We start from the raw sequence: 19,463 nt of genomic DNA on the forward strand, positions 1-19,463 counted from the left end.
AAGGTGCCGCATAGGAGACCGTTAACTATGTTAAGAGCCCATGGTGTTAAGGGTAAGATCCTGACATGGATAGAGTGGCTGACAGGCAGAAAATGGGCATAAAGAGGTCTTTTTCAGGATGGCAGCCGGTGACTAGTGGTGTGCCTCAGGGGTCTGTGCTGGGACCACAACTTTTCACAATATACATTAATGATCTGGAGGCACTGTAAGTTTGCAGATGATACAAAGATCTGTAGAGGGACAAGTAGTATTGAGGAAGTAGTATTTGAAAGGTGTGAGGTTATGCACTTTGGAAGGAGGAATGGAGGCATAGACTATTTTCTAAATGGGGAAATGCTTAGGAAATCAGAAGCACAAATGCACTTGTGAGTCCTTGTTCATGATTCTCTTAAGGTTAACGCGCAGGTTCAGTGGGCAGTTAGGAAGACAAATGCAATGTTAGCATTCATGTCAAGAGAGCTGGAATACAAGAGCAGGGATGTACTTCGGAGGCTATATAATGCTCTTGTCAGACCCCATTTGGAGTATTGTGACCAGTTTTGGGCCCTGCATCTAAGGAAGGATGTGCTGGCCTTGGAAAGGGTCTAAAGGAGGTTTACAAGAATGATCCCTGGAATGAAGAGCTTGTCGTATGAGGAATGGGTGAGGACTCTGGATCTGCACTCGTTAGAGTTTAGAAGGATGAGGGGGGATCTTTGTTTTTAAAATTTAGAGTGCCAATTCATTTTTTCCAATTAAGGGCCAATTTAACATGGCCAATCCACCTGTGCTGCACATCTTTGGGTTGTGGGGGTGAAACCCATGCAGAGACAGGAAAAATGCACAAACAGGGCTGATATTTTTCTAATCCCCATTCTCCGCCTTCTCCCTGTAATGCCTGATCCCCTTATTAATCAACAACCTATCTATCTCGGTCTTAAATACATGGCTAACAGTAAGATAAAAGCAACTTACTGCGGATGCTTCATTCTGAAACAAAAACAGAAAATACTGGACAATCTCAGCAGGTCTGACAGCCTCGGTGGAGCGAGATGGCAGCTGTTGTTCCGGGTCTGGGTGACTCTTTGTCAAAGCTGCAGAACTGGAGATTGGGTCAGATTTATACTGAAGAGAAAGAGAAAATGCTGGACAATCTCAGCAGGTCTGGCAGCATCTGTAGGAAGTCCAATGTCTTTGTCAAAGGCAAAGAGCCATTGGGCTCGAAACGTTAGCTCTTTTCTCTCCCTATAGATAGAACATGGAACATACAGTGCAGAAGGAGGCCATTCGTCCCATCGTGTCTGCACCGACTCACTTAAGGCCTCACTTCCACCCTATCCCCGTAACCCGATAACCCCTCCTATCCTTTTTGGTCACGGAAGGTCATTTTATCATAGAATCATCAAATCAATCATGGCCAATTCACCTAACCTGCACATCTTTGGACTGTGGGAGGAAACCGGAGCACCCGGAGGAAACCCACGCAGACATGGGGAGAACGTGCAGGCTCCACGCAGACAGTGACCCAGCGGGGAATCCAACCTGGGGCCCTGGCTCTGTGAAGCCACAGTGTTAATCACTTGTGCTACTGTGCCCACGTCTGCCTACAGATGTCGCCAGAGCTCCTGAGATTTTCCTGCATTTTCTCTTTCGTTTCAGATTCCAGCATCCGCAGTAATTTCCTTTGATTCAGATTTAAACTGTTGGGGGTGGAGGGGGGGGGGGCAGGGGAGTGGATAATTGGGGCTGGATAGATGGCCGGACAAAGATGTTTAGATGGAAAGACAAAGGGAATGTAAATTTCGGTGATCAAGGCTAAAAAGGCTGCGAATAGTGGCGCATTCCGATATTAGAATGTGTTCATGGCAGAACAAAGGTAAGCAATGTGTCAAAGGACAGTAGGAACAGGGAGCTGATTGCTCAGGAGCTGGGGGCAATGTTATGGGGAAAACAGATCAGTGGAAGGTGGTGAAGGGGGAGGAGAGGGTTCACAGTCTGAAGTTGTTGAACAGACGGTAAGCCCGCAAGGCTGTAACATGTCTAATCGGAAGATGAGGGGCTGTTCCTCGGCTTTGGGCTGGACTTCAGGGGGACATTGCAGCAGGCCAAGATCGGACATGAGAGCAGGACAGTGAGTTGAAATAACAAGTGACAGGAGGGTCTGCCTCCAGCTTGTGGATGGAGCGACGGTGTTCTGCAAAGCGGTTACCCAGTCGGCATTTAATCTCTCCAATGTAGAGTAAATCGCATTGGGAGCAGCAAATGCAACAGGCCTGATTGAAGGATGTCTTATAATATTGTGTACTCAAAAGGACAGACAAAAACGATACTGTAACTGAATTAGAGGAAAAGCCAGAGACTTAACTGAACCATCTTTTTGAACAATTCGGCCTTAATGATGGAGAAACCGGAAAAGCCACTCAGGGAGATGAGGAAATCCAGGCTCAGTGCGGATTTGCTGTCACCCCTCCTTTCTTATACATGAACGGGATTTAGGCTGCAGAATGTTTCACACCCAGAACAAAGAGGGTCAAATAAAGTTTTAAAAATATTTTTTTAGAGTACCCAATTAATTTTTTTCCAATTTTAGGGGCAATTTAGTGTGGCCAATCCACCTACTCTGCATATCGTGGGGGTGAGACCCACGCAAACACAGGTAGAATGTGTAAACTCCACACGGACAGTGACCCAGGGCAGGATCGAACCTGGGACCTCGACGCTGTGAGGCAGCAATGCTAACCACTGTGCTGCCTAAGGAGGGTCAAATATAATAAACATATCATTCTCAAATCTCTGACGTGTGATGGTATTTCATTGTGTTTAAAAGCTGTCTGAGTTTAATCTCAAATGAACACAAGGCAACTTGTAGTACCCAGTGATTCGATTTATTTTCTCTGTCATTCCTGTTTGCAATTCAATGTTCTATATTTCAGAGTCTGGATTTCAAATCAGGGCATTACTTTCAAATAGTATTAAGTTTGGAGTAATAAAACATTTTTTAAAAAATGTTGTGTACCCAATTCATTTTCCCAATTAAGGGGCAATTTGTCAGTTGAGACATTTACTGGGGTTCGATCCTGGCCCCGGGTCACTGTCCGTGTGGAGTTTGCACATTCTCCCCGTGTCTGCGTGGGTTTCGCTCCCACGACCCAAAAATGTGCGGGTTAGGTGGATTGGCCACGCTAAATTGCCCCTTAATTGGAAAAAAATTAATTCGGTATTCCTAAATTTTTTTTTTTTTTAAGTTGTGACATCTGTCTCATTTATTGTGAGGAAAGTTTGCACAAACTAATTTCGAAACTGAATATTACCTGAATGTTCAGGACGCAATGAGAAGAAAAAAGATGTTCCCATTTTGACACAGTTCACATATTAGCAGTTTGTTCATGCACAACAGAATTTAATGGGTTTACAGATGCAGATGAACATTTTAAATCACCATTTCAAATATGTCTAAATGTACAATAAAAGCAACTTACTGCGGATGCTGGAATCTGAATCAGAAACGCAAATACTGGACACTCTCAGAAGGTCTGGCAGCCTCTGTGCAGAGAGATGGCAGCTGTCGTTTCCAGTCTGGATGAATCTTTGTCAAAGCTGGAGAACTGGAAATGGGTCAGATTTAGACTGTGGCGTGTGGAGGGGGGCGGGGGGGGGGGGACATAGGAGCTGGATAGAGGGCCAGCGATAGGTGGAGGATGACTGTGATGTCTTGGAAGGAAAGACAAAGGGAATGCAAAAAGCGGTGATCAAGGCTAAGAAAGGTGCTGATAGTGGCGCATTAAGAGATTAGAATGTGTTAATGGCAGAACATAGGTAAGCAGGGAGCCAAAGGACAGTAGAAACAGGGAGCAGATTGCTCAGGTGGGGGGAAGGGGACAATGGTGACGGGAATGTCCCTTGTTCGACACATTATTGACGTTACTCGTCTAAATTTGCAGATGAGTTGTATCCTTGCTATTTGTTGTTCAATCAATTTGGCTAGCATCTTTGAATCTGTCTATATATATGTTTCTGGAACATACCTCTTCATTCACCTGAGGAAGGAGCAGCGCTCCGAAAGCTAGTGACATTGAAACAAACCTGTTTGACTTTAACCTGGTGTTGTAAGACTTCTTACGTTGTTCAATAGTTAAGCGAATACATTACCTTACACCCGCAAAGTTTCAAATGATACCCTGCGATGGAGACTGGCAGAAATCAGCCAGAGTTCACACGTGTTAATTCTGAATGGTTTTCTAATTTGCGGCAATTTTACGATTCTAATATCAGATCAACTTCTCCGCCACTTTTCTAAGTTTTCAGTCGAATAGTACTCTGACAATAGAAGGTTCTTCAGTGCAATAAGGACGCACAGTTTACTATTCTCGGTCAGTGCGCTGAGCGCTGTTCCCTGTTTCTGCAGTGTAGTGATGATCATGTTAGCTTCACACATAAAGGCCCTCGGTTTAAACCCGCACAGAAACATTATCAAACCCCATTCATTTCCGTGTGTGGAAAAGTTACATGATTGACATTTTCATTATTCATTTACACTCATCCCGAATTGCCCTTGAATTGAGTCGCTGAGTTAATCTGCCGCGTGTCCCCAGAGCTCCAGCCTGGTTCTCTGCTTCACTGGTCTGGAGCCAATTACACTATTCAACCACCAACCACTCCCCCAGTGAATCCACTGTCCAATATTACCTGAATATAATAACTTTCAAGCATGTGTCACTTGCTCTGACATGTACCTCAAAATGCATTCAGGAGAAGCAGAAGTGCTGAAAATTCCCGGCACACTGAGCAGGGGCACAGATGCTCCTATTTTGACTCACCACAAATTCGTTCAATGGCGACAAATGCAGGTCAGAGGCTGGGCTCGTGCAGCGAGTAACTCACCTCCTAACCCCACAAAACCTGTCCACCATCTACAAGGCACAAGTCAGGAGCGTGGTGGAATACTCTCCACTTGCCTGGATGGGTGCAGGAACTCACCAAAGGCATTTTAGACAGCGCCTTCCAAACCGAAGACCCCGACACCCTGAAAGTTCCCTTCCCAGCCACTCCCCATCCTGACCATTTTCACAGTAACTTCATTGCATTGTTAATGTAAGATTACTTGTGACAATAATTAAGATTATTGTTACTTGGAAATATATCGGCTGTGCCTTCACTGTCACTGGGAAATAATCCTGGAACTCCCTCCCTAACAGCACTGTGGGTGTACCTACACCAATGGACTGCAGCGGTTCAAGAAGCAGCTCACCACCACCTTCTCAATAGCGAATAATTCTGGGTAATAAATGCTGGAGCAGCCAGCGAGGTCCACATCCCCGAATGAATCAAATTAAACAGACAGACGCCTGAATCCACCACCATGGAGTCACCTGGATTAGTGAATGGAGATAAGTGAATGTCCACTCACATAGTCAAGCTTTTCGAAAATGTGTTGGTTTTCTCGGGAACGTATTGGTTCCCTGCAGCGTGAGCTCAGCTTCTCAAAGCAAACCCAATGTGAATGAATCCCGCCGTCTGCGCCGAAAGAAATGGAGAAAACGTGTTGCTTGGACAATAAGAAACAACGTCAAAGGGCTCGTCTGGGATTTGAACCCGGGACCTCTCACATTTTCATGCAGCACAAACCCCGAAGCGAGAATCTTACCCGTAGACCAACGAGCCGGTAATAAGGAGTTGATTGAACCAAAAGATACTCTCATTGCCATCAGATATCTGCGGAAAATGCTGGGAAAACTCAGGAAGTCAGGCAGCATTTGTGGACAGGGAAACAAAATTCATTTTTCACCTCCATGACCTTCCATTAAAACCGGGACAGGTTAGAAATGTGGAAAATTAGAAGCAAGTGAAATCCCGGAGGGAGCAAACAGAACAACAGGAAAGGGCTCTGATAGGGGGAAAGTCAGGAGAGATTAAATGAGAAAAGGCCAAGGGTTCCCTGGCCACAGAGTGAGGTTAGCATCGAATCAGAGAATAATTACACCACAGAATGAGGCCATTCGGGCTGCCGTGTCTGTGCCAGCTCTCTGTCAGAGCAATGGAAGAAACAAAGAAACAAAAGATGTGTCTGGAGGAGCTGTCAATGGCAGATTGATCAACAACTGCCGCCCGGACACAAAGAACAAGTGGAAACAAGATTCAAACCCAAATCTGCGATGTAAGGACACACAGAATGGGGGCAGCATTTACAGTGTTGCACACACTCTGAGTGTGAAAGCTGTATTGAGCCCAGTGGAAAGATGCGCTGCTGTTCCTCGAGTGTTTGTTGAGCTTCTTTCGAACTCTGCACATGCGCTGCATCACTCTAGAAAACAGAATATTCAGTATCACAGAATCTTATTTCGTATGTTTGCATGATGGGAATGTGGAATTCGAAACACAAACAGGTCAGACAGCTTATTGAATAGTAAGAAACTTACAACACCAGGTTAAAGTCCAACAGGTTTGTTTCAAATCACTAGCTTTCGGAGCACTGCTCCTTCCTCAGGTGAATGGAGGAAGGAGCCTGAGGAAGGAGCTGTGCTCCGAAAGCTAGTATTTGAAACAAACATGTTGGACTTTAACCTGGTGTTGTAAGACTTCTTTCCATAAAAATGGTTTTGGAACCCACCTCTTTACACACCCGATGAAGGAGCAGTGCTCCGAAAGCTAGTGATTCGAAACAAACCTGTTGGTCTTTAACCTGGTGTTGTAAGACTTCTTACTGTGCCCACCCCAATCCAACGCCGGCATCTCCACATCTTATTGAATGGCAGAGCAGCCTGAAGGGGCCGAATCGCCAACTTCTGCTTCTATTTTATCTGTTCCTATATTTGAAAACAGAGAGGGAGCATTGACTGAGTCAGAACCTGAAGGTGAATATTGTGGCGGGTATTTGATAAGGAGGAAACGTGTGACCATGTCGCCCTCTGGTGGACATCATCACAACTTTACACCGTACGGACATTTGATGAAAACAGAAAATTAGAGTATCAGTTCTGGGGGAATAAATGCAGCGGGGGAAACATACTCAGAGCCTGCAGTTTGTCCATAAACATCGCCGCCACCGACACCAGTTGAACGGACAGGAAATAAAAGTTAGTTTAATCCGTGTGGTTTGTTGCGCATTGTGCAGCTCAGAGCGGGAAATACCTGCAGACAGAAAGGAGCTGGGAATTTCCAAACTTAAATCTTATTGTTTTATGTCCTGTTGGTCTTTAACCTGGTGTTGTAAGAGCACAGCTCCTTCATCGGGTGTGTAAAGAGGTGGGTTCCACAACCATTTTTAAGGAAAGAAGGCTTACAACACCAGGTTAAAGTCCAACATGTTTGTGTCAAATACTAGCTTTCGGAGCACTGCTCCTTCCTCAGGCTCCTTCCTCCATTCACCTGAGGAAGGAGCAGTGCTCCGAAAGCTAGTGATTTGAAACAAACCTGTTGGACTTTAACCTGGTGTTGTAAGATTTCTTACTATTCAATAAGCTGGCTGACCTGTTTATTGTCCAAGCCTGGCCATTCACCAACTGTATTTCCCCACAAACAGATGCTAGACGCGATTCCAGAACTGGCAGCTCATACTTTCGGTTTTTCGGGAATGACCTCGCACGCTGGTAACAGCATTGGTGTGTTTTACATTGCCGCCAAGTTTAACCCTGACTCCGATCCAACCCGGCGGCGGGATCCTATAGCGCAATGGATAACGCGTCGGACTTTGGATCAGAAAATTACAGGTTCGACTCCTGGCTGGGTTCTGGTAAACTTTTTGACATCAGTTTGCAAAGTCCATGAAAAAATGCTTACTCAATAACTTTAACCCAATTCAGTTGATCGTTTATTTTATTAGATTTACTTTTAGTAGCCTTTTTGACAAATCCCAGTGTATTCTAAAGGGGGGCAGGAGGTGAATTACTCTCCGCAGGATTCCCAGCCGGCCTTTTAGTGTTAATCAATTTAATATATTAACAGAGACATTCCGAGCCTCTGACCTGCATTCATCGCCATTGAATGAACTGTTAATATTTGTGCCGAGTCAAAACAGGAGCATCTCTGTTCCTGCTCAGTGTGCCGGCAATTTTCAGCACTTCTGCTTCTCCTGAATACATTTCCGGCATATATGAGAGCAAATGACATTTGCTTTGTAAGATATTATATTCAGGTAATAATCGATAGCGGATTCACTGGGGGAGTGGTTGGTGTTGAGTTGTGTTATTGCGGATTCACTGGGGGAGTGGTTGGTGTTGAGTTGTGTTATTGCGGATTCACTGGGGGAGTGGTTGGTGTTGAGTTGTGTTATTGCGGATTCACTGGGGGAGTGGTTGGTGTTGAGTTGTGTTATTGCGGATTCACTGGGGGAGTGGTTGGTGTTGAGTTGTGTTATTGCGGATTCCTGGGGGAGTGGTTGGTGTTGAGTTGTGTTATTGCGGATTCACTGGGGGAGTGGTTGGTGTTGAGTTGTGTTATTGGCACTAAACTGGCAATGCAGAGAATCAGGCTGAAGCTCTGGGGACCGGGGTTCCACGCGGCAGATTTACTCAGTTCAAGGGTTATTCGGGATGAGTAACAATGAAAATGTCAATGATGCAACTTTTCCTACACACTTAAACGAATGGGCCTCGACAATGTTTTTACGCGGTTTCCAATCCAGGGTTTTTTGAGTGTAAAGTAAACATGACAACCACCACACCACAGAAACAGGCACCGAGTTTGACCCTCTGACCGAGAACAGGAAACCTGCATTCTTGTTACACTGAAGAACCTTCTTTTGAGGGAGTCCAATTCGGCTCAAAACTTAGACAAGCGGCAGAGAAATTGATTTAAGATTATTATTAGAATCAGAAAATGTCGCAGCACATTAGAAAACCATTCACACTTAACACGTGTGAACTCTCTGACCGATTCCTCCCAGTCCCCATAATGGTGGATTTTGCAGGATATCATTTGAAACGGGTGCAAGGCAACGGATTCCCTTAATGAGTAAACAGAAAACAACAAGAATACAACTCATCACCAAATGAGGAACGTTCATAATGTTTCTGCCCGGTTTCGAACCGGGGACCTTTCGCGTGCGAGGCGAACGTGATAACCACTACGCTACAGAAACAACTGGCTGATACTCGCTCCAATGGGCCTGTGTAGAAAACGGACACTGTTCTGTCACTCAGTTACACTTTGGAGCCAGTGTTTTTTAGAATTCGGCTGTTCTCATTAGGAATGGTACAGAGAGACTAATAAATCAATGTAACCATAAACTGGCAAACCGCAATAAGTGGCACTTCTAGCACCTCGACCAGCTTTTCAAATGAACAATCTTTTGATTAGTCTCAATGTTTTTCTCTGTTTCAATGATCTTGAGTTTTCTTCATTTCAGCTGAGCGTCCAATTCGCTTTTGAAAAAGGAATTTCTGTCGAATCCATGCCCAGTTTAACTTAATGATCAACGTTTCACTGGTCCAGAAGATGTGAACACGGAAATTATGTAGTTTACGATATAAACAATATATAATCATGCAATTGATTTTATACCGAATTATGAAGGTGTTTTTTCCTGATCAAGCATCTCTTCATTATTTCTGAGTTGATATACAGAATTTAATTTTATTTGATCTACAGCCTGTTCACACAGTCTGTCTATTAGAGAGGGAATGGTTTATAGAACTTCACAAAGCCCTGTTGAGATCACTTTGCTTAAGTAGTCCACTTTATTTGGTTTCAAATACATTTTCAAGTGGAGAAACGTTCTCAGGGTGGAATGATTTCTGCTCATTCAGTAATAACATCATTCTCATGTTGCTTCCAGAAATGTCAATCAATTTACTCAGCATCTGTTCCGTTACTCAAAACTTAATCTTATCTGACATTTATGTCCTCATTTGAAAGTGAGACTCTGAAATGTACAACATTGATTTGCAAACATGACTGGACAAAGAAAATATTTCGAGTCACTGGGAAATACAAACCACATTGTGCTCATGTGAGATTGAGCACAGTCAGCATTGAAATGAAATGGGATAGTTTTACAGGTGGAGATTTGAGAATGATATTTTCATTATATTTGATTCCTTTTTGTTCTGTGTGTGAAACGTTCTGACACCTTCATCCCGTTCGTGTTGAAGAAAGAGGGACGCCACAGGATCTGTACTGAGCCTCGTTTTTCTCATCTCCCCGAGTGGCTTTTCCTATTTTGCTATCATGAAGACAGATTTTTTTTAATGTGATTCTATTAAAATCTCTGCCAATTACTCCAATTCAGTCACAGAATCGCTTGTGTCTGTCTTTATGTGCATGTTTCAGATGGTGATTAAACCTGCATCTGTCAACCCATTAAATTCTGTTGTGGATTGAACGAACCGCTAATATGTGAACTTTGTCAAAATGCGGAGTTTTATTGGAGCAATTCTATACAGGTTATACCATCATGATAGATTGAGCAGGCTAGACGTTTCCTTTGGAAAAATGAATGATTGAGGAACAGAATTGTGTTTTACAGGGTAGACAATTGGAAGATGTTGTCACTTGTGACAAATTAAAACCACTTATTGTCACAAGTAGGCTTCGAATGAAGTTACTGTGAAAAGCCCCAAGTCGCCTGTTCGGGGAGGCTGTTACGGTAATTGAACCGTGCTGTTGGCCTGCCTTGGTCTGCTTGCAAAGCCAGCGATTTAGCCCTGTGCTAAACAGCCCCTATAATCTTATTGTCACAAGTAGGCTTCAATTAAGTTACTGTGAAAAACCCCTAGTTGCCACATTCCGGTGCCTGTTCGGGGAGGCCGGTACGGGAATTGAACCCACTGCTGGCTTTGTTCTGCATTACAATCTAGCTGTTTAGCCCACTATGCTAAACTGCCACTGGACGAAAATAAATATAACTTAGTAATACGTCTAATGAACAATTCTCTTTAACTAGGCGTTAAAATAGAAAATCCTGGAAATACCCAGCATATCTGGCAACATCTGGGGATTGAGAAACAGTCGATTTTTCAGATCTGTGCTGATGCAGTGTAGTTCTGATGAAAGATCTTGGACATGAAATGTAAACCATGTCTCCCTCTCCACAGACACTACAGATCGGCTGAGTATTTCGATTCTGGCTTGGGTCACTGTCTGTGCGGAGTCTGCACGTTCTCCCCGTGTCTGCATGGCTGTCCTCCGAGTGCTCCGGTTTCCTCCCACAAATCCTGAAAGACGTGCTTGTTAGGTGAATTGGACATTCTAAATTCTCCCCCAGTGTATCCAAACAGGCTACGTAGGGTGGCGACTAGGGGATTTTCACAGTAACTTCATTGCAGTGTTAATGTAAGCCTACTTGTGACACTAATAAATATTATTATGAGATTATTATTTTTGTTGTTAATTCAGATTTCCATCATCTGTAGTTTTTTTGCTTTTCTTTAACTGAACAGTGCTAAGAATGTGGAACTCATTAGTAGAAGGGTTTAAAATCACTGACTGAGCTTCAATCTCAGGTGTAAAATCCCACCACAAAATTCTTTGGATTTGGATTTGTTTATTGTCACGTGTACTGAGGTACAGTGAGAAGTATTTTTCTATGAGCAGCTGAAACAGATCATTTAGTACATTAAAGAAAATAAAATAAAAAGAAAATACATAAAAGGGCAACACAAGGTCCACAATGTAAATATATAGACACTGGCATCGGGTGAAGCATACAGGAGTAAAGGTTAGTGGTAATGTTAGTGTTCAATTAGTTTTAAAAGATTAGTACGATTATAAGAGATGTAAAAAGAGGATGTGTTTGGTAGAGCTCACAGAGACTCCGGCGACATCTTGGGTCCAAGGTGAATGTGCCTCCAGGCAAATGTGGAAATGAATTCACTCGGTCATCCTATTTGCTGACATAACAGCTCAGTCACACTGGAGGAAGAATCATAGAACCTACAGTGCAGCAGGAGGCTATTCTAGTCTGCACCAGCCCTTGGAAAGAGCACCCCAGTTAATCCCACACCTTCACCCTATCCCGGTGACCCACCTAATCTTTTGGACACCAATTTATCACGGCCAATCCACCTAAGCTGCACATCTTTGGACTGTGGGAGGAAACCGGAGCACCCGGAGGAAACAGACACAGGGAGAAACTGCAATCTTCCCACAGTTATCCGAGGCCGGAATTGAACCCGGGTCTCAGAAGCAGCAGTGCTAGCCACTATGCCACCGTGCCGCCCATTTAGTATCATTCAGATACTTCACATGCACTTTGGTTGCTGTATCAATTAATTTAATAATGTGACATCTTGGCATGTGGCTCCAATCGAAATCGGATCACAAAGCAACAAATTCGATTGATCAATATTGCGTTTCAATGGTTGGATAAAGACCCAGCATTCTCCGCGTGGAAGACTGTGTCCTATTCAACCTGCAGGAGCTTCTTGCGCAGGCGCACCACCAAGCTGTAAGTGGATAATGTGCAGTGCGGTCTCTGACTAGAGCATGCGCAGTGCGGTCTCTGATTGGTGCATGCGCAGTGCGGTCTCTGACTAGAGCATGCGCAGTGCGGTACGTGCCTGGCCTTGGGCAGCGAGGGGAAAAATGATCGGGTGAATTGAGTAACGGGGCCGCGAGGTGTGGGGGAAGAGACAGCGGAGTGCCGGGGGGGGGGGCTTCATAAACACAGCATGAATGCCTCAGACCCCGAATAAGAAGCTCCTGATCCTGTGTTTGCAAAGGACGTTGTTGGGCTGCTCTGCATCACAGACCCAGAATAACGGCAGCCATATTGCAGCAGGGCGCATGCGCAGTGCTCCCTGGCCTGTCAGCAGGAGGAGAGAATGTTGTGACTGACAGTGATGGATTCTGGAAACTCCTTTTACAGGGGGTTAGAAGGGGAGGATTTACACACAGCAAACTCAAACCAAGACAATTTTTATGTCTCCTCAATTTATATCTTCGACTAACAGTTGAAGGTTTTTGTAACTTTCTTTTTCAGGAAGTTAAAAGTGGAGCATTGATCGATGGAAAACTCAAACCAAGCAGCACATTGTGATCTGACAGAGTCAGCGATACATCAGAACCTGAATATTAGCAGCATCTGAGTGTGCAAGGTAAAATATTTGTCTGTTCAGTCTGTGAGGGAAGATTTCAGGTCCCAGTGTGACTGGAAAAACCCCGAGATTCAGAAACCCTGGTTCGACCACACCTTGAAAACTCAACTCTGGGCAACAAACCTTGGGAGAATAGTCTGGCCTCAGAGGGAGTGCAGAGTACAGATTTCCTTGAGTGATCGTAGGATCATAGAATCCCTACAGTGCAGGGGGGGGGGGGGGCATCTAGCACCAACCCTTCAAAATAAGCACTCTACCCATTTATGCTTCCTCCATCCACCCCACCCTATACGCATAACCCAGACCTTGAACTGCACATCCTTGGACATAAAGAGACAATTTAGCACAGCCAATCCAGTAACCTGCACATCTTTGGACGGTGAGGAAACCGGAGCACTATGCAGACAAGGGGAGAATGTACAAACTCCAACAAAGGCTGGAATTGAACCCGGGTCCCTGACGCTTTGAGGCAGCAGTGCTAACCACTGTGCCGCTGCTGAATCCCAAAGTTAAATTATACAATGAGATTACAGAAAACAGTCATTGTGGCACAGCTGAGGCTATTCGGCCCATTGAGTCGATGCTAGTGCGCAAGAGCAGTCCAATCAGCCCCATTCCCCTGTTCCATCCCTCAATCTTCGCAGGTCTATTTCCATTAAATATTTATCCAATTGCCTTTTGAAAATATTCATCGTGTCCATTTCTGCCCTCCCCTCAGCCCAACTTAAGGGTCATTACCGTTGACTGCAAAATCGGTCCCCTTCACATCTCCCATATCTTTTACAAAGCCTGAATATGTCCCCGAGGTCTTGTGCAACCAGTGAATGGGAACGGATTTTCTTTGTCTATTTTACCTAAACCGATCAGAATCTTCTACATCTGAATTAAATCGCCCCTCAACCCTCTCTGCCGGAACCATTCTGTAAAATCTCTTCTGCACCTTCTCAAGGACCTTCACATTCTTCCTGAAGAGTGGTGACCAAAAATGCACGCAATACTCAAATTGTGGCTTTATCAGAGCTTTATAAAGCAGTAAAACTTCTATTTTGTGCTCATTAACACCATTAATCAGCTCAAGAGTTAATTTAATAAAAGCAAAATACTGCGGGTTCTTGAAATCTGAGATAAAAACAGAAAATTCTGGATAAACTCAGCAGATCTGGCAGCATCTGTGAAGAGAGAATCAGAGTTTTTTAAACATATTTCTTTATTCTCCTTTTTCGCATTTTCTCCCAAATTTACACCCATCAAAAATAAACAATAATCAGTAACAAATATGTCAATCCCCATATCAATAACAACAATCCCATCCTCCCACCAAACCCAAAACATTCGCCCACATGTTCACATAAACAACTGACAAAAAGGAATCAGGAATCCCCCATTAACACCCATCGCCCCCTCCCCACCAGCCCTCCCACCCCCCCAACTAATGTTCAATGTTATCCAGTTCTTGGAAGTGCATAATAAATAATGTCCATAAATTGTCAAACCTCTCTGTCCTTCCCCTCAGTTCAAACTTAACCTTCTCAAGAGTCAAAAATTCCAACAGATCCCCCCCGCCACGGCAGGGTGGAGAGGCGCCGGAATGTGGCGACTAGGGGCTATTCACAGTAACTTCATTTGAAGCCTACTTGTGACAATAAGGGATTTTAATTTCATTTTCATTTCAGCCGTATCAGCTGCAACATCATGCACAAGGTGGAGGTATTCACTCTCCGGAGCACCTCACACCAGAACCCCTCCTCCATATCCTCTCCCAACTCTTCCTCTCACTTTCCTTTGATCCCTTCTAGTGGTGCCTTCTCCTCTTCCAAAAGAGCTCCGTAGACCGCTGACACTACCCCCTTCTCCAGTCCCCCTTTCATCAGCACTTCCTCCAGTAATGTCGAGGAGAGAGAATCAGAGTTAATTTTCGGATCTCAATGATCTTTCCACAGAACTGCTTTGCTAACTACTCTCTGAATATATCCTGTCACTTCAGAGATAAAAGCACTTAGAAACCCCAGTCCCCTGTGTCCCTGTACAATCTTTAGCACTATGCCATTAATTATATCTTTCCCCTCCCTAACCCCTTTGCCACCTGATTATGAGGGTTGTAATCCTTGGAATTTAGAAGATTAAAAAGGAATTGATCAAAATTTTCAGGCTGTTAATTGGAATTGTCAAAGTTCTGCTCATGTTGAAGATATATTAAATACTTGTTTCAATCATTCAGCCTCTACTACTCCCTTTCTCTCTCCTTCTCGCAGAGTGTCAGAGTCTAGTGTAAATCCAGACCAATTGGCAGGTTCCCTTCCCTGAAGGACATTAATGATCCAGTTGTGTATTCACAACAATCCAGCAGTTTTCATGGTCACATTTTCCTGGTGCCAGCCCCACAAATGACCCAATTCATTCAACTCAATTTCACAACCTGTTTTTGTGGGTTCTGTCTCACTCCCTATTTTCCGTTTTAAATCCGGTTCACAGGTCATTGGAAGAGGAGGATTTGCAGTCGGGAAACTTCATCACATCAGGATCAGCACCAGTTGCTCCATTTACCGGAACGTGAATATCATCATACTTTGAACATGGAAGGAAACAGCACCATTCACAGTGGGGAGAAACTGTACACGTGTTCTGTGTGTGGACGAGGCTTCAGCCAAACATCAGGCCTGTCGAGACACAAGCAAAGTCACTCTGGGGAGAAACCGTGGAAATGTGGGGACTGTGGGAGGGGATTTATTTCCCCATCAGACCTGGAAACACATTGACGCAGTCACACTGGAGAAAAACCGTTCTCCTGCTCCAAGTGTGGGAAGAGTTTTACTATTTCAGCCAACCTGCTGAGACACCAGCGGGTTCACACTGATGAGAGACCGTTTCAATGCTCAGACGTGGGAAATGCTATAAAAGTTCCCAGGAACTGATGCTCCATCAACGTGTTCACACTGACGAGAGACCGTTCAGGTGCTCTCACTGTGGGACTGGCTTCAGGCGATCATCCCAACTCACTGTACACCAGAGGATTCACAGCGGGGAGAGGCCATTTATCTGCTCCGAGTGTGGAAGGGGATTCACTCAGTCATCTGACCTGCTGACGCACAAGAGAATTCACACTGGGGAGAAACCCTTCACCTGCTCCGAGTGTGGGAAGGGATTCACTCAGTTGTCACAGCTGTTGACACACCAGCGAGTTCACACTGGGGAGAAGCCTTTCACCTGCTCCGAGTGTGGGAAGGGATTCACTACCTCATCCACCCTGCTGAGACACCACCGAGTTCACACAGACAAGAGACCTTTTAAATGTTCAGACTGTGGGAAGGGCTTTAAAAGTTCCTGGGAACTGATGTACCATCAACGTGTTCACACTGACGAGAAGCCATTCAGATGCTCTCGCTGTGGGACTGGGTTCAGACGATCATCACAACTCACCGACCACCGCCGAATTCACACTGGCACAAAACCTTTCACCTGCTCCGAGTGTGGGAAGGGATTCACTCAGTCATCCAACCTGCTGACCCACCAGCGAGTTCACACTGGGGAGAGGCCGTTCACCTGCTCCCAGTGTGGGAACGCTTTCACAACCTCATCCAGCCTGCTGAGACAGCAGCGAGTTCATAAATAACTACAGTGATTGGAATTTTCCGTTAATCACACCCAGGACTGAACCGTGTTCATTGGGGTCTGATTCTGCTGATGGAAATAAACTGCAGCCCAGTTACAGGGACTCATATTCACGCTAAAAGTCAAATAAATTAGATTTGTGTTAAATATGCAGTGCTGTGGAACTTTTTAATATCTCTGACACAAGTTAGTTCCTTTTGAAGTCCTCTCGCTGTCCCCTGTCTCTTCCATCCTCACCTCCAACAAGAAGTGTGAGGAGCTTGTGGAGTTTCTTTGTGACTGAGATTGAGTAAATCCGATCAGCTGCCTCTGCTGCTTCCCTCCCTTCCACGAGCCCACCGGACCAAACTGTCTCTAAATTTCATCCTTTCCCGAGCCCTGAACCCACATCTTTCTCTAGTTTCTCTCCCATCCCCTCATGCCCTCTCAGAGCTCATCTTGTCCATGAGATTGAGCTCCTGCTCCATCGACCATATTCCCACAAAACTGATCACCCAACTTCCCCATGTTCACTGACTTTGTTGAATCTTTTCTCTATCAGGTACTGTCCCTCTCCTTCTGCCATCATTCTACCCTTGTTAAAAAGCAAGCCCTTGACACCACCATCCTTACAAATTACTGCCCCATCGCCAGCACCCCTGACCTCTCCCAAATCCCTGTCTATTTTTCCCAGAATGCCATGTTTGAATCCCTCCAATCAGGTTTCTGCTCTGTCACCGTGCTGAAACAACTCTTATCAAAGTTACAAGTGACATCCTCTGTGACTGTGACAAATATAAACCTCCCCTCTGTCCTCAGCCTGTCTGCAGCCTTTGACAAGGTCGACTACACCATTCTGCTCCGTCACCTCTCCACTGTCACCCAGCTGGGTGCGGCTGCTATCTCCTGGTTCCATTCTTCTCCATCAGAGTCAGAGAATCACTTGTAATGTCTTCCCTTCCCACTCGCACAGTTACCTCTGGTGTTCCCAAAGGATCCAGACTTGTCTCTTCTTTCTCGTCCACATGTTCCCACAATAACACCATCTGGACAAAGTGTCAGTTGTCAAATTTACACCGACAGCTCCCAGCTCTACTTCACCACCACCTCTCTGCACGTCTCCACTTCTGTTAAATTCGCAGCCTGTTTGTCTGATATCCAGTGGTGGATGTGCAGACATTTCCTCCAATTAAATATTGGGAAAGCCAAAGTCATTGTTTTCATTCCCGAGCTACAGCTCCTTTTCTCTCCCTGGTAATGTCTGACATTAAATCAGACCTGTTTGCACACCTCATGTTTGAATCCGAGATGCACTGCTGGCCCTTGTATCTGTGTGTCCCAGGCTTTCTCAGTCAAAATTATTTCAAAACTTACCCCACAGAGAGATCAATCATTCTCCTTTCATAATCAGATACGTGGAATAAGTCATTCTGAAAGATCTTGTTGAGATTGTGACGTTGAATTTTCTGCCTCTGCAAATCCTCTCCCTCTAACTCCCAGTAAAAGGAGTTTACAGAGGTTTTCGGTGTAAATGCAGGATAGAAATTCAGGACAGACCATTCTAGTTTCTATGGTACATTCCCCCAAATCTATGAATCTCAGTCCCACACACACCCCTCCCTCTCTGCTCATTGTTCCCGATTCAGTCTCCAGTCTCCTCCTGATACTTGAAATGAATGTAAACCGCTTATTGTCACAAGTAGGCTTCAAATGAAGTTACTGTGAAAAGCCCCTAGTCGCCACATTCCGGCGCCTGTTCGGGGAGGCTGGTACGGGAATTGAACCGTACCAGCCTCCGGGAATGATGCTCCATGTATGTGGGCCTCATAGCCCAGGCTCAAGTCCCATATCTGAACTTTGGGATAGAGTTTGACCATCCCTGGTCTCAGAGAAAACCCCCCGATAAACATCTTGTAAGATCCTGGTTTATTTATAACATAAAAAATTCAGACCAGTTGACTGTGTACTCAATGGGGATTGACTTTAACGGATTTAAAATCCTCTGGATCTCAGGGTTACAACAAGAATATGTTTCAGTCGAGATTTAAATATATAAATATTGAAAAACTGAACAGAAATGGGGAAAGACCATTCAAAGTGAGAAATGAATGGACTCTGTTTCAGGTGGGACTCCTTCAGAATGAACACTTCCCACCATCAGCACCAACTCCCCTCCCCCTCCCTGTTGACTGAACATTCCTTCACCCACTCATCCTCCCATTGCACATCCACCCAATGGCTCCCAGCCTGGATTCACATTCAGCATGGAGTCAGTGAAAGGCTGAGCTGGCCCCGGGATGTAAGAACGAACAAGAGCTGGAAGTGGTTCCAGTCAATACAGTTTGTGCATCATTGTTAAATAAAGAAACTTCTATTCTTGTCAAACCCCCATTTCAGACACTTGGTGAATTACAATTTGGAGCCCAGACCCTTCATGTTGCTTCTGCTTGGTGGATCATAGAATTTGCAGTGCAGAAGGAGGCCATTTGGACCATCCAGTCTGCACCGGCTCTTGGAAAGAGCACCTCCACACCTCCACCCTATCCCCATTACCCAGTAACCCCACCCAACACTAAGGGCAATTTTGGACACTAAGGGCAATTTAGCATGGCCAATCCACCTAACCTGCACATCTTTGGACTGTGGGAGGAAACCGGAGCACCCGGAGAAAACCCACGTGCACACGGAGAGAATGTGCAGACTCCGCACAGACAGTGATCCAAGCCGGAATCGAACCTGGGACCCTGGAGCTGTGAAGCAATTGTGCTAATCACTGTACTACTGTGCCCTATGAAAATCGCTTATTGGCACAAGTAGGCTTCAATGAAGATACTGTGAAAAGACCCTAGTCGCCACATTCCGGCG

General features: G+C 45.0%; 1 protein-coding gene, 1 long non-coding RNA gene and 1 other non-coding gene across 3 annotated transcripts in view; 1 reads left to right on the top strand and 2 right to left on the bottom strand.

The window, feature by feature from the left end:
* LOC140421586 (uncharacterized) overlaps positions 1-3,552 on the bottom strand; it is a 34,906-nt gene extending 31,354 nt beyond the window's left edge. The window contains exon 1 of the long non-coding RNA XR_011946922.1: positions 3,459-3,552. This is a non-coding gene — a long non-coding RNA (uncharacterized lncRNA). The remainder of the gene's footprint in view (positions 1-3,458) is intronic.
* A 5,430-nt stretch (positions 3,553-8,982) lies between these two features.
* Positions 8,983-9,055, bottom strand: trnaa-cgc (transfer RNA alanine (anticodon CGC)). The gene has a single exon. It is a non-coding gene; the product is annotated as a tRNA-Ala (tRNA).
* A 3,543-nt stretch (positions 9,056-12,598) lies between these two features.
* LOC140421569 (uncharacterized) lies at positions 12,599-16,766 on the top strand. The gene is made up of 2 exons (XM_072506364.1): positions 12,599-13,010; positions 15,483-16,766. The coding sequence occupies exon 2, from the start codon at positions 15,880-15,882 to the stop codon at positions 16,618-16,620; it is 741 nt and encodes a 246-aa protein (XP_072362465.1). The 5' UTR covers positions 12,599-13,010; positions 15,483-15,879; the 3' UTR covers positions 16,621-16,766.
* Positions 16,767-19,463: the final 2,697 nt, after the last annotated feature.

Source organism: Scyliorhinus torazame, chromosome 5 (genome assembly GCF_047496885.1).
Source record: "Scyliorhinus torazame isolate Kashiwa2021f chromosome 5, sScyTor2.1, whole genome shotgun sequence".
Lineage (NCBI taxonomy): Eukaryota > Metazoa > Chordata > Chondrichthyes > Carcharhiniformes > Scyliorhinidae > Scyliorhinus > Scyliorhinus torazame.